The sequence below is a fragment of the Aquarana catesbeiana genome, linkage group LG01 (genome assembly GCF_042186555.1).
Source record: "Aquarana catesbeiana isolate 2022-GZ linkage group LG01, ASM4218655v1, whole genome shotgun sequence".
In the NCBI taxonomy this organism is placed as follows: domain Eukaryota; kingdom Metazoa; phylum Chordata; class Amphibia; order Anura; family Ranidae; genus Aquarana; species Aquarana catesbeiana.
In genome coordinates, this window is record NC_133324.1 from 714,463,676 (window position 1) to 714,477,196 (window position 13,521).

Below are 13,521 nucleotides of genomic sequence, written 5' to 3' on the forward strand. Positions count from 1 at the left end.
ATTAATAAAATATTTTTTTAAATAAAAAAAACATTTCTCATAACAACTGTACTTTTTCTGTCTTGTAGCATTGTTGTAAATAAAGAAAACTAATGTTAAACACGTTTTGTTTAGGAAATAGTTTAAAATCAGGGCCATTGTTTTTAGGCACTGGTTTATATCTAAAGAACAAATTGTCGCTTTTTCTTCTGCTATAGTTATTAGCTGGCATATAGTGTTCTTTCTATATAACATTCTTACTGCAGTGCCTTATTTTTCCAGCTATTTCTCAATGCATATCTTTTTATGCCTCATCTTTTTTGCCTATAAAACATGCTTTTAACCACAGAATCAATTTACTGACTAGTCTTTTTCCATTATAAATGTGTACACTTGTTTGTGTCCTTCATTACGGTGGTGCATCAGATGAGCCCATTGCGAATTCTCAGACGATAGACTTTTACTTCACTTCCAATTAAGCAAATTTAGGTTTTATTAGTCATACCTCTGTTTCAAAAGACTTCATGTCTGAGAAAGAGTTTGAAATAATCAGTCCCATTCCATCCACACAATCCCAGGGAAGAAGCACTAATAAGAACTGATTTACTTTTCTGCCTCTGAGACTTAAATACCAGGAGCAGATGCACAAATCTTCCAGTGAAACTGATAACAGCGTGAGGCTGCATGGCCTTCACATGCAATAAAATAATGAAAGAAGCACAAGTAATACCACACTAATGATTTATCAGTTTCTTTCTAACCAATATGGACACGTTTATGTCTCTTAAGAAGCAGGGCACACAGTTTAAAGGGACAGTCGGTAACTATTAATAGCTTGTTGTAACCATGCTTAAAATAAAGGAAACTGCATCAAATGTATTTATTAGCAAACAAATGCAAATGCAAAATAGAAGTTTTACACTATTAACTCTGTTTTAATACAACACTTTGCCTATTTGCCTTGTTTATAAAGCTTATTTTACTGATTTCCAATGTTAACCTTGCACATTGCTATTGCTTCAGGTTTTCAGATGTGAAGGGCATAAAGGAGAACGTAGTGTTGTTTATACAACTGTCATCTATCTGCTAGTGAAGCTCACCTGCACTGGTATCTCAGTGTAATTGTGCTTGTATCTCACTATAGCATAAAGAGAGTCCCAAATCTATCACAAGAGAATTTTTAAACAATGCGCTTAAAGTAGCTATAAACTCTCAGTGTGAGACAGACATCTTAAATAACTAGAAAAATATATATCTCTGCTTTCAAAATTGTGCTTCATGCATAGATCTGGCCAAGAGACAGATCAACAAACCCCATAAAAGTCTACGAGGCAGTACAGTGCAATCCCAGCTAGAAGTGGGAGTCTTTCATTTCTGAAGGACAATGTGTGGACATGGACGTCAGATCTCAGTAAGGCAGCTCATACATAAGTTAGTTTTTTTCATTCAACCAGCAGGTTGAATTAAAAAAACTGATCCAATTTCCCCATCCACAAATTTGAGGTGGATGGGGGAAACCACCCCACTGTTTGATTGTATTCTGGCATTGGGGAGATTTCCCTACTGTACAAAGCAGACATTTTCCAACAGTGTGGTTAAACATGTAGACTGACTTCTGCACAACCACAGTGCCCACACGTGGATTAGAATGCAGTGAGTCCTTGCTGAACCAGCTGAGTTTTACCCCATGCATGGGCAGCTTGTGTACACCTGAAGGGGGAGTGTGGGATTGTTTAGGTCATAGCAAAGGGGCAAAAAGAATGCAATTTGTATGAAAGTGTTAACAATTTTTTTTTGCAGATTCATACATACCTAGGTGGATGCAGCATCAGTCCAATGCTGCATCTGTCCCCTGCCGGTTCTAACAATGAGAACCGAGTGATCAAAGACCGCCGTTTACTCAGTTCTTACAGCTCCCTAAGCAGAGAGCTGGTGACTGTCAGTCAGCGTGCTCTCTGCTCTGTCCCCTTCTGGCTCACTGGAGCCCTGGGCTGTGGAGGGGTGGGAGCAGTTGGCTCGGGCTCTCATTGTCTCATTGTCCCGACTTCATTGTCGTGATCTTGCCCAAGCCTGGAATGACTCTGTGCGCTGTCTGCTGAAAACAGATCACAGAAGTGCACTCCTGTGATCCACAGGAGAAGTACAGCCAAATGAGCCTTGGCTGCACTTCTCATTTAAGGTTTTGAACCACATTCGATTCGCATAACATGTGAAGTGGCAGCCTTTTCAAAGCAGCCAGTTAACATGTGTGGGACAGTCGCAGTGCAGTTTTAAAAAGAATCCTTTGCGTTTTTCAGTCTGGTTCAGGTGTGATCTCAAAGTCAAACTTGCACCTGAATTGCACCTGAACCGGTAAATAGAAAGCGCACTGGACTCTGCAGAGAAACCAGCGCCGTATTTAGGTGAACAGAGCCTACATGTAATAAGTGATTTTAAGGGATAATCCTTAGCTAGGTGGTGAAGCTGGCTTCCAAATTCCAATCGAGTACAGTAGGTGCCACCGATATTGTGTCAATCTCGCCGCTGTTAGTGGCGAGATTGACACCTGCGAGCCCCGTCGCGGGAGCCAGCGCCAAGCTCTGTCGCTCCTCCCGCTTGCCGCCCCCAATGGATTCCTACGGATGCGTGGCATCTCGTGGGGGCAGCGAGCATGAGAAGCACAGCCTCGCAGCGGTGATTTCCAGCACGATCCCATCGCGCTGAAAACACAATATTGGCAGCAGGTACTGTAGCATAAATACTGTTTTTTTTCTTATTTTCTTGCACTTGATTGGGCGTTCTTTGCAAAGTGAATTCTAACCACATTTACAAAACTAAGAGAAAAATTTCTTTGCAAAGTGAAAATTCCCATGCAAAATAAGCAGCCTGTTTTTCTTTAGTAAATCAAATAAGCTCCAGAGTATCACTAGAACAGGGTATGCAGATAAGGGACACAGAAAAAGTAAAAATAAAAAAAAAAAAAAACAAAAACAAAAAAAAAAAAATGGAAAAGAGCTAAATACACGGTTGAAATACATACAAATGTGCTGTTTTACCTGACAAATGGTGTGGTAATCTTTGTATTTATTCCTGCAGATACATTTTGTGATTGCCAAGTTTAATTCAACAACTGCTAGACAATGATAAATATTTTCTACATTTGGTCACTGAAAAAATCTGACCCAAGGATGTTTTCCTGTTGTAATGTTTGAAGTCCACTTGAACTATGTTCACTATCCAGTGAACAAATAATAAACTAATATGCCACTCATGGAAGAAAAGTCATAGGGATCATCTATGGTCTATTGAGATATACTTCTATCTGTGTCATATTATACGTTTATACATTTTTTTTGTAATTGTCCATTAAACAATCTGTTTTGCAATGTGAGCATCTGGAGAAACATTTTGATATTGGGAGTATAAGTGAATCTTATAACACAATGTAAGATATAAAAACAAATACCAATAAACCACATTTCAAAGGCCTTTCAAAGTGACTGATATTAAATAAATTTCGATAAATATGCATAGTGATGCAGCTTACCAAAATAATTATAGCTGGCAATGGCGTATGCTTGTGTACGTGAATCATGGAAAAGATCTCAGGAAGGTGACCCTCTCGAGATGCAACATAGAACATCCTGATGGAACAAACAATGAATCATGCATTTAACACTTCACACAGTTATGAGAACTAATAATATGTGCTGTATTGTTAATTGTGAACCTAAAATAATCGCAACAGATATATAGCTGTACTTAATAAAAAGTGTGAATAAACCTGCCTGGCGAACACTGCATACATATGGTGCACTTTGAAAAATGACAATGTAGGAAAACTATAGGAAAACAAATACGTGTGGATTAATTTACTCCAACAATTATATTTAATCTTTTCTGTAACTTGCCCTATATAACTGAATTGTAAATATTCATTGCTTTGGGCAACACAGACTTTTTTTTTCTGCAGCTTTAATCATTTATTTCCCACCGAATTTTGATTAACTAAGAAGGTGATTAACTATGTAAGTGAATAACTTTCCAACCAAAAGACAAACTTTAAAAAGGTGGTCATGATATTTTGATTAAAAAATTAATTTGGTGGGCATAATATCTGCCAACACTGAAAGGGAAAGAGAATGTAGAGAAAGTAAATCACTGAGTGGAAACGGTGAAGCTGTGTTCACTTCAATCATCCAATGCTGAACAGTCTCTATTCCTTTGGTAAATTACCCTATTAAGCAATACATTAAAAATGGAAATGTCTAATGACACACCCTTTCTGAATTTGATTTGGAAAAATATCATATTCAAGCCAGAACCTTTGTTCATGCATTGCCATACAAAGACTTATTTATTGATTAAGAATGGTTGGAGAGTTTTCTTAGATGAGACTAAGCCAACATCACAGTATCAGGGAGCAAATTCACACAATTCAAGATCTCTTCATGCTGCCAAGTAATTAGCGGTGGGATTAAGATGATTTCCTGCAATTTATTTATAACTTTGACACTTAAAATTGCAATATTTTCCAATGCCTAGAAACTGTAGATGTTTATACATAGTGAATGTATCACACTGTACCATCAACCCAGACACTGAAAATGTGTTGCTTTATCTAACTAGTGAACTATTGTATATGTTTGTTACAAAATCCCTTAGATTAATATGGTTACATTGCAGTCTTATTGCTATATAAGGTATGTAAGGTATGCACCAAAACATGGTAACATTACTATAACTAAATAAAGTGCAGGTGTTAGGTCTGTAGAGTAGTGTTACTTTCCAATAAAAGTTATTTTTTCATTTAGTTGTAGCATTATGTGTCTGTACCTATCATTACCAGATGGTCTGTGATTTTTCTGCTGCATTTATATAAACACTAATAACTGTAATTAGCAGTTGTTTTATTACCAGTCATAGTTTTAGTAGCATCTCACCTTGATACAGCAAAAATCCCACCATTCATGGAACCAAAACATGATAAAGCAACAAAGATGGGGACTGCCAATGAGAAACTTCCCAGGAGACGCTCTGCATATGTCTGAAAACAAAATACATGATTGTTAGAAGAATGTATGCGTCTCATTTCTGTTTAATTACCATGTTGTCCATCAAGCACATAAATAATGATGCTCTTTTTTCAAGGGCTCCACTCTTTTCTAAGAAATCATCATGCTGTGTGATTATTATTGGCAAAATTAAACCAGAAGATTTTAGATTGTAACATCTAGTTTACCTGCATGACTGTTGTGTCATTAGGCTATGAAAAAAGACAAAACCTAAGGTGCCAATCCATCAAAGATCCAGAGATACAAACTAATAGATTGTTTCATTAGAAAGACTATAATACACCCAGGGTTGCCAACTTTCAGTAAATATATGAACAGTTTGCAAAATCCGTAATTTTTGTATCTGTCCATGAATGCCTTTTATGGACATGCATGTCCGTAGCAGACATTCATGGACGGATACAAAAATTAGGGATTTTACAAACTGTTTATAAACTTACTGAAAGTTGGCAACCCTGAATTCACCATTAGTAGGCTTGAATTGTTGCAAAACTCTTCCAAATAACATCAGTGTCCACATCAAGTTCACATCCATCTACTGCAAAGAAACACCTTCGACATCTGTTTGCATTGCTAAGGAAAGAACCATAAACTCTATAAGCAATCACAACACCTTTAAGGAAAATAGTCACACACACGTCAAAAAGCGCCTTCTTATCAGTGCATACAGATATTGAAGGGGCCTCTTCATGGTACATCAGTTTGGACTTGGTGTGTACTTTGTTGTAGTATGGAGAGAGATATTGTGTGGTTAAGTACTCTGATACATCAAATGAGAGACCTAGTGCCAAAGTACCTCAATAAGCAGGGTGACTCTGCAGGTACCATGCGGTCACAGCACCGGTCTCTGCCAGACCGGACGGCGCATCCCTGTGCTTCCTCTCATCTACCTAAGGCACTACAATGACAAAGCCTCTGCTTTCCCTCTCATGGATACCTGATGCTACCTTTTTTTGAGAGGCTCCAGGCTGTGGCCGACTGCTGTTTCCAATTCAATTCAGATACTCTATACCCATGATCAAATTGCGATCATCTGCATATAATCACTATTGATAGGTTTATGCAACCTTACCATACCCAATTGAATCTCTAGCTCCTGAGGAAGCGTTCTGCGTAACGCGAAACATGTAGAGCAACTAGAGAATATCTCACCGTGGATTATCAAACCTGCTGCATTTTGTTTGCTACAACTATGTACCGGTCTACTGTTCAATGCCCAGGGGAAGTATTTCTCCTATATATGGACTAAGTGATATATGTGTACATTGATAACCCTCTTTATGCTATACAAATTTGCAGGATAGGATCCATACGGTGTATTATTACTAGGGTTTACATCTAGCCTGAATTGCTTTTAAACAATCTATGTGTGTCCATTGTCTTTTATAATCTTCTAATAAAATACCCCTATCAAATTTACTTTTTGTAGTCTAATACTATTGTGCCTCCAAAGTCCCATGCCTAGAGTCTTTCTATCTAAGTACTCTGATAGGCTGAGCCACTATTAGTGCCCATTTTAGCTGGATCACTAAACAATGCATATATCATATTTTTAACTTTTAATAGATCATGCATAATCTAATACCACAACAAACAACATCTGTATATAAATATTATTGTTTTGAGTGGCTCGTTGTTGGCAGAGATGAGCGTAGAGGTAGCTGCATGGGTCCCTCTATCATACTATACTCCTAATTAGGGCCAGGGGACATTTTTCAACAGAATGACACACACTTTAAAACCGTGTTTTACTGGAACTGTAATTCTGGGAGATTCAAATATACCATTTGACCTCTCCTTAGACAAATAAAACTTGGCAACTCACCCCCCCAGACAAAGCCTTAAAATGGCACAATTATTGCACTCAAATGGATTGGTAGATATTTGGAGGGAAATTAACCCTCAAGTCAAAGATTATACACACCTCTCTGCTCCTCAAAGCACTCACGCCAGGATAGACCACATCTTTTTACAATTCACCGCAATTCCATTAGCTTTACATTCCAAAATCCGAGACACCGCCCTTTCAGATCACTGAATAATGACGTTGTCCCTCAGATGCCCCTTTAGAGTAAGGGGCCCGCTTTAATGGCCCCTCAATGAGGCCCTTCTGAGCAATCCTGTGCATTGTACAATTTTCGAAAACTCTCTTAAAGAAAATTTCGAAGAGAATGACAATGATATGGTTTCTCCAGGAACACTGTGGACAGCACATAAGTCAGTGATGAGAGGGAAATTTATCCAGATCTCTGCACACACAGCTGAAATGTGAACACGGAACTTAAATTTGGAAGTTGACGGAGGAATTCCTCCAGTCAAGTAAATGCCACAAAAGCAATCCCTCCCCTGAGAATCTGACCCATTGGGACACAGCTCGAGTAAAGCTTAACCTAGCACTAACTACTATGGCTGAAAAGCATTTAAGATGCAAAATTCTACTCACAAAAAGATAAGATTGGCTCTAAATTGGCAACTAAACTTAGCCCTAAAATCACACATTATCCTTCCCTAAAATCCGCACCTTATCCAGCTATCTGACCCAAAATTCTATTAAGAGCATGAAAAATTTCTATGATTTTTATTCTAAGATTTATAATGATCCCCCCTCCACAAATCATAGTAAACTAGAGTCCTTCCTCCATGACATACACCTACCCAAAATATCATGCAAGCAGCGGGAACTTGATGCACCCATCTCATCAGAGGAGATTCTGGAGGTAATCAAGTCTTCAAAATCAAATTCTGCCCCGGGACCTGATGGTTTCTTGGCTGATTATTATAAGAAATTCGGTCCCTCTCTGACCCCATTTATGGCTCTTTTTTTTAACTTTCTTCGGGATGGATCCCCCCTGGTCAATGAATCAAACTCGGCCTCGGTCATACCCAAAGCAGGGAAAGAGGTGAGTGATGTATGTAACTGTCGTCTGAGTTCCCTTATTAATAGGGATGAGCCGAACACCCCCCTGTTCGGTTCGCACCAGAACATGCGAACAGGAAAAAACTTCGCTCGAACACGCGAACACCGTCAAAGTCTATGGGACATGAACATGAATAATCAAAAGTGCTAATTTTAAAGGCTAATATGCAAGTTATTGTCATAAAAAGTGTTTGGGGACCTGGGTCCTGCCCCAGGGGACATGGATCAATGCAAAAAAAAGTTTTAAAAACGGCCGTTTTTTCAGGAGCAGTGATTTTAATAATGCTTAAAGTCAAACAATAAAAGTGTAATATCCCTTTAAATTTCGTACCTGGGGGTGTCTATAGTATGCCTGTAAAGGGGCGCAGGTTTCCTGTGTTTAGAACAGTCTGACAGCAAAATGACATTTTGAAGGAAAAAACTCATTTAAAACTACCCGCGGCTATTGCATTGCCGACAATACACATAGAAGTTCATTGATAAAAATGGCATGGGAATTCCCCAAAGGGGAACCCCGAACCAAAATTAAAAAAAAAAAAATGACGTGGGAGTCCCCCTAAATTCTATACCAGGTCCTTCAGGTCTGGTATGGAAATTAAGGGGAACCCCGGCCAAAATTTAAAAAAAAAAATGACGTGGAGTTCCCCCTAAATTCCATACCAGACCCTTCAGGTCTGGTATGGATTTTAAGGGGAACCCCGTGCCAAAAAAAAAAAAAAAACGGCGTGGGGTCCCCCCAAAAATCCATACCAGACCCTTATCCGAGCACGCAACCTGGCAGGCCGCAGGAAAAGAGGGGGGGACGAGAGTGCGGCCCCCCCCTCCTGAACCGTACCAGGCCACATGCCCTCAACATTGGGAGGGTGCTTTGGGGTAGCCCCCCAAAACACCTTGTCCCCATGTTGATGAGGACAAGGGCCTCATCCCCACAACCCTGGCCGGTGGTTGTGGGGGTCTGCGGGCGGGGGGCTTATCGGAATCTGGAAGCCCCCTTTAACAAGGGGACCCCCAGATCCCGGCCCCCCCCCTGTGTGAAATGGTAAGGGGGTACAGAAGTACCCCTACCATTTCACTAAAAAACTGTCAAAAATGTTAAAAATGACAAGAGACAGTTTTTGACAATTCCTTTATTTAAATACTTCTTCTTTCTTCTATCTTCCTTCATCTTCTGGTTCTTCTGGTTCTTCTGGCTCTTCGGGTTCTTCCTCCGGCGTTCTCGTCCAGCATCTCCTCCGCGGCGTCTTCTATCTTCTTCTCCTCGGGCCGCTCCGCACCCATGGCATGGGGGGGAGGCTCCCGCTCTTCTCTTCATCTTCTTCATCTTCTTCTCTTCTTCTTTTCTTCTCTTCTTCTCTTCTTCTCTTCTTCATTTTCTTCTCCGGGCCGCTCCGCAATCCATGCTGGCATGGAGGGAGGCTCCCGCTGTGTGACGGCGCTCCTCATCTGACAGTTCTTAAATAACGGGGGGCGGGGCCACCCGGTGACCCCGCCCCCCTCTGACGCACGGGACATGACGGGACTTCCCTGTGACGTCACGGGGAATGCCACAGGGAAGTCCCGTCATGTCCCGTGCGTCAGAGGGGGACGGGGTCACCGAGTGGCCCCGCCCCCCGTTATTTAAGAACTGTCAGACGAGGAGTGCCGTCACACAGCGGGAGCCTCCCTCCATGCCAGCATGGGTGCGGAGCGGCCCGGAGAAGAAAATGAAGAAGAGAAGAAGAGAAGAAGAGAAGAAAAGAAGAAGAGAAGAAGATGAAGAAGATGAAGAGAAGAGCGGGAGCCTCCCCCCATGCCATGGGTGCGGAGCGGCCTGAGGAGAAGAAGATAGAAGACGCCGGAGGAGATGCTGGACGAGAACGCCGGAGGAAGAACCCAAAGAGCCAGAAGAACCAGAAGAACCAGAAGATGAAGGAAGATAGAAGAAAGAAGAAGTATTTAAATAAAGGAATTGTCAAAAACTGTCTCTTGTCATTTTTAACATTTTTGACAGTTTTTTAGTGAAATGGTAGGGGTACTTTTGTACCCCCTTACCATTTCACACAGGGGGGGGGCCGGGATCTGGGGGTCCCCTTGTTAAAGGGGGCTTCCAGATTCCGATAAGCCCCCCGCCCGCAGACCCCCACAACCACCGGCCAGGGTTGTGGGGATGAGGCCCTTGTCCTCATCAACATGGGGACAAGGTGTTTTGGGGGGCTACCCCAAAGCACCCTCCCAATGTTGAGGGCATGTGGCCTGGTACGGTTCAGGAGGGGGGGCCGCACTCTCGTCCCCCCCTCTTTTCCTGCGGCCTGCCAGGTTGCGTGCTCGGATAAGGGTCTGGTATGGATTTTTGGGGGGACCCCACGCCGTTTTTTTTTTTTTTTTTGGCGCGGGGTTCCCCTTAAAATCCATACCAGACCTGAAGGGTCTGGTATGGAATTTAGGGGGAACCCCACGTCATTTTTTTTTTAAATTTTGGCCGGGGTTCCCCTTAATATCCATACCAGACTTGAAGGGCCTGGTATAGAATTTAGGGGGACTCCCACGTCATTTTTTTTTTTTAATTTTGGTTCGGGGTTCCCCTTTGGGGAATTCCCATGCCGTTTTTATCAATGAACTTCTATGTGTATTGTTGGCAATGCAATAGCCGCGGGTAGTTTTAAATGAGTTTTTTCCTTCAAAATGTCATTTTGCTGTCAGACTGTTCTAAACACAGGAAACATGCGCCCCTTTACAGGCATACTATAGACACCCCCCAGGTACGAAATTTAAAGGGATATTACACTTTTATTGTTTGACTTTAAGCATTATTAAAATCACTGCTCCTGAAAAAATGGCCGTTTTTAAATTTTTTTTTTGCATTGATCCATGTCCCCTGGGGCAGGACCTGGGTCCCCAAACACTTTTTATGACAATAACTTGCATATTAGCCTTTAAAATTAGCACTTTTGATTTCTCCCATAGACTTTTAAAGGGTGTTCCGCGGCATTCGAATTTGCCGCGAACACCCCAAATTGTTCGCTGTTCGGTGAACTTGCGAACAGCCAATGTTCGAGTCGAACATGAGTTCGACTCAAACTCGAAGCTCATCCCTACTTATTAATAACGATCTCAAAATTATGACAAAGATACTGGCAGTGAGACTTTCCAGTTTTATTGCAGAACATATAAATAAAGACCAGGTGGGATTCATCCCGGGGAGACAAGGTCCGGACCAAATTAGAAGAGCTGTAGACATAACCTCTCTTTTTCACTCCCATTGGGATGGGGGCGCTCCTCAAGAGGGTTACCTGTTATCCATAGATCTTCAGAAGGTCTTCAATTCTGTATCTTGGCCTTACCTATTTGAGATACTAGAAAGATGGGGCTTTGGCACTACATTTTTAGGGATTATTCATGCATTATACTCTAATCCTAAATTTGCACAAATTCACCTTATGGGTCACTACTCAGACGCTTTTTGCATTCAAAAAGGAACTAGGCAGGTTTGCCCTGTATACCCCCTAATATTCTCAATCGTTATTGAAACCCTAGCCATTGCCATCAGATCGCATCCTGACATCAGAGGGGTAATGTGTGGCCCGGATGAGCATAAGTGTGCGCTGTTTGCGGATGATATGCTATTATTCATCATGCCACTTCTAATAGCAACTCCTAAAGTAATTAAGCTACTTCAAGAATTTGGCTCTATTTCAGGCCTTAAAGTTAATGTAGCCAAATCAGTGGCATTAAATGTATCGGTCCCCTCCAGACTAGTAGATCAGCTTAAACAATATTTCCTTTTCCCTTGGGCAAATGATTCTATTTCTTTTTTGGGAATCAAGCTAACAAACAATTTAGGCAATATGTACACAGCCAATTACCCTCCCATGTTCCGAAAAATAGAAGAGGATTTAAAAAATAGGTAGAAATGTAGTCTGTCCTGGCTGGGCAGGATTAATGCCATCAAGATGACATGGTTCCATGAACGAACATTCGTTCCCTCCCTATAACGATCAAGAAATTATCTCCAAACTACAGACTAAAATCATTAGCTTTGTTTGGGGGAAGAAAGGGCATCGCTGCTCCAAAGAAGTTCTGTTCCGCCTGTAAAATCAGGGGGGACTGGGACTCCCCAATCTGTGGTGGTACTAGCAAGCCACACAATTAGCCCAATTCTCTATGATTTATTCTAGGGGACCCAAACCTGATTGGGTCTCCTTAGAAAGACAAGCAGTTCCTCATTACTCTCCTTAGAAAGACAAGCAGTTCCTCATTACACAATAAATTTTCTCCTTTAGAGACCCCTTAGCCAAAGACCCACTATCTTAGCTCCTAATCTTTCTCACTCCCTAGTGCTCTGTGATGTGTTACATAAACAAGCTTCACTAACCTCTAGTACAAGGCTCCTCTCACACTTATTCCACAATCCAGAGTTCCCCCCAGGCTTGAATATTCAGGCATTCCATTGGTGGTTAAATAAGGGTCTCTTCAGAATAGGGCATTTCTTTACCTCAACGGAACCTACATCTCTGGGATACTGCACTAGTAAATTGGATATGCCGAACACTGAGAGATATAGACACTCTCAGATCTCACACTTCTTATATAAGATCTGATCTACAACATATGAGCAATGGTGCTCCAGCATTATCGATCAGAGGGGAGGAATCTTTCTTATATATTCTTCTCTGGCAGGCAAGGCGGATACCCCTCCTATGCTCGGTCCTGGGAATCTGACTTGGAAATTCACTTAGAACCTGAGCAATGGTTTCAGTCTTTTAGACGGTCCTTTAAGTATCATGAATATTTCTCTAATTGAAGCAAGTATTAAAGTATTCATCAGATGGTACAAGATCTACCCAGACGTGTCTCCCCTATGCTATAGAGGGTGCAATCATGTGGGCAATATGCTCCATATTTGGTGGGCATGCCCATGTATTAGGAGCTATTGAAATAAATTCTTCCAAATAGTACGAAAAGTATCAGGGGTTTCAGTTCCGCAGGACCCCATGTATGCTCACTTGAATCACAGGGTTAAGGGTACACCTAAACATATACATGTTCTCTGATCCTGTTTATGTTTCTGGGGGCCAAAATCACGATAGTGGGAGCCTGGAAGAAATCTGCGGTCTCGATTTCAGTGTCCAAACTGAAAATATCTTGGATCATGTCTCAGAAACAGATAGTATCTAAATTACAGAACACAGTTCCACGATTTGAAACGGTTTGGGAACCTTGGGCATTTTATATTCAGGTCCCCCTTTATCTGGGTCCTATACCCCTTTAGTTGGAGTCTCCAGGAAGTTCCACTCTCCCCCTCATTCCTCTTCCTCTTTTTACCTGCTTCTTTCTGACTTTCCTTTTGTCTCCCTATCTTCTCAATAAGATAGCTTATATGACATTAGCCGTTATTTTTTTTCAATTGCATACTTCAAGATACAAGGTGAGCGCTCAACGACTGTACAATTTAACTTTCAGTTTCTCTTAGATTAACATTATTTGAAGCGTTTGGTCCAGGAGTTTTTAGATTTATGGATGCGATGTCCTGAGGCCATATGAAACCATGTCACGGTGCCTTGTCCCCTGACTCCATGAGAGGGAGGAAGGAGT

The 13,521-nt window shown here is 41.4% G+C and overlaps 1 protein-coding gene across 1 annotated transcript in view; it reads right to left on the bottom strand.

Moving 5' to 3' along the window:
• The window catches only part of SLC7A11 (solute carrier family 7 member 11), a 393,826-nt gene that overhangs the window by 83,580 nt on the left and 296,725 nt on the right, over positions 1-13,521 (bottom strand). Inside the window, exons 8-9 of the mRNA XM_073603843.1 lie at positions 4,902-5,005; positions 3,506-3,602 (exon numbers count right to left, since the gene is read on the bottom strand). Of these exons, the coding sequence (XP_073459944.1) occupies positions 3,506-3,602; positions 4,902-5,005 (201 nt within the window). The remainder of the gene's footprint in view (positions 1-3,505; positions 3,603-4,901; positions 5,006-13,521) is intronic.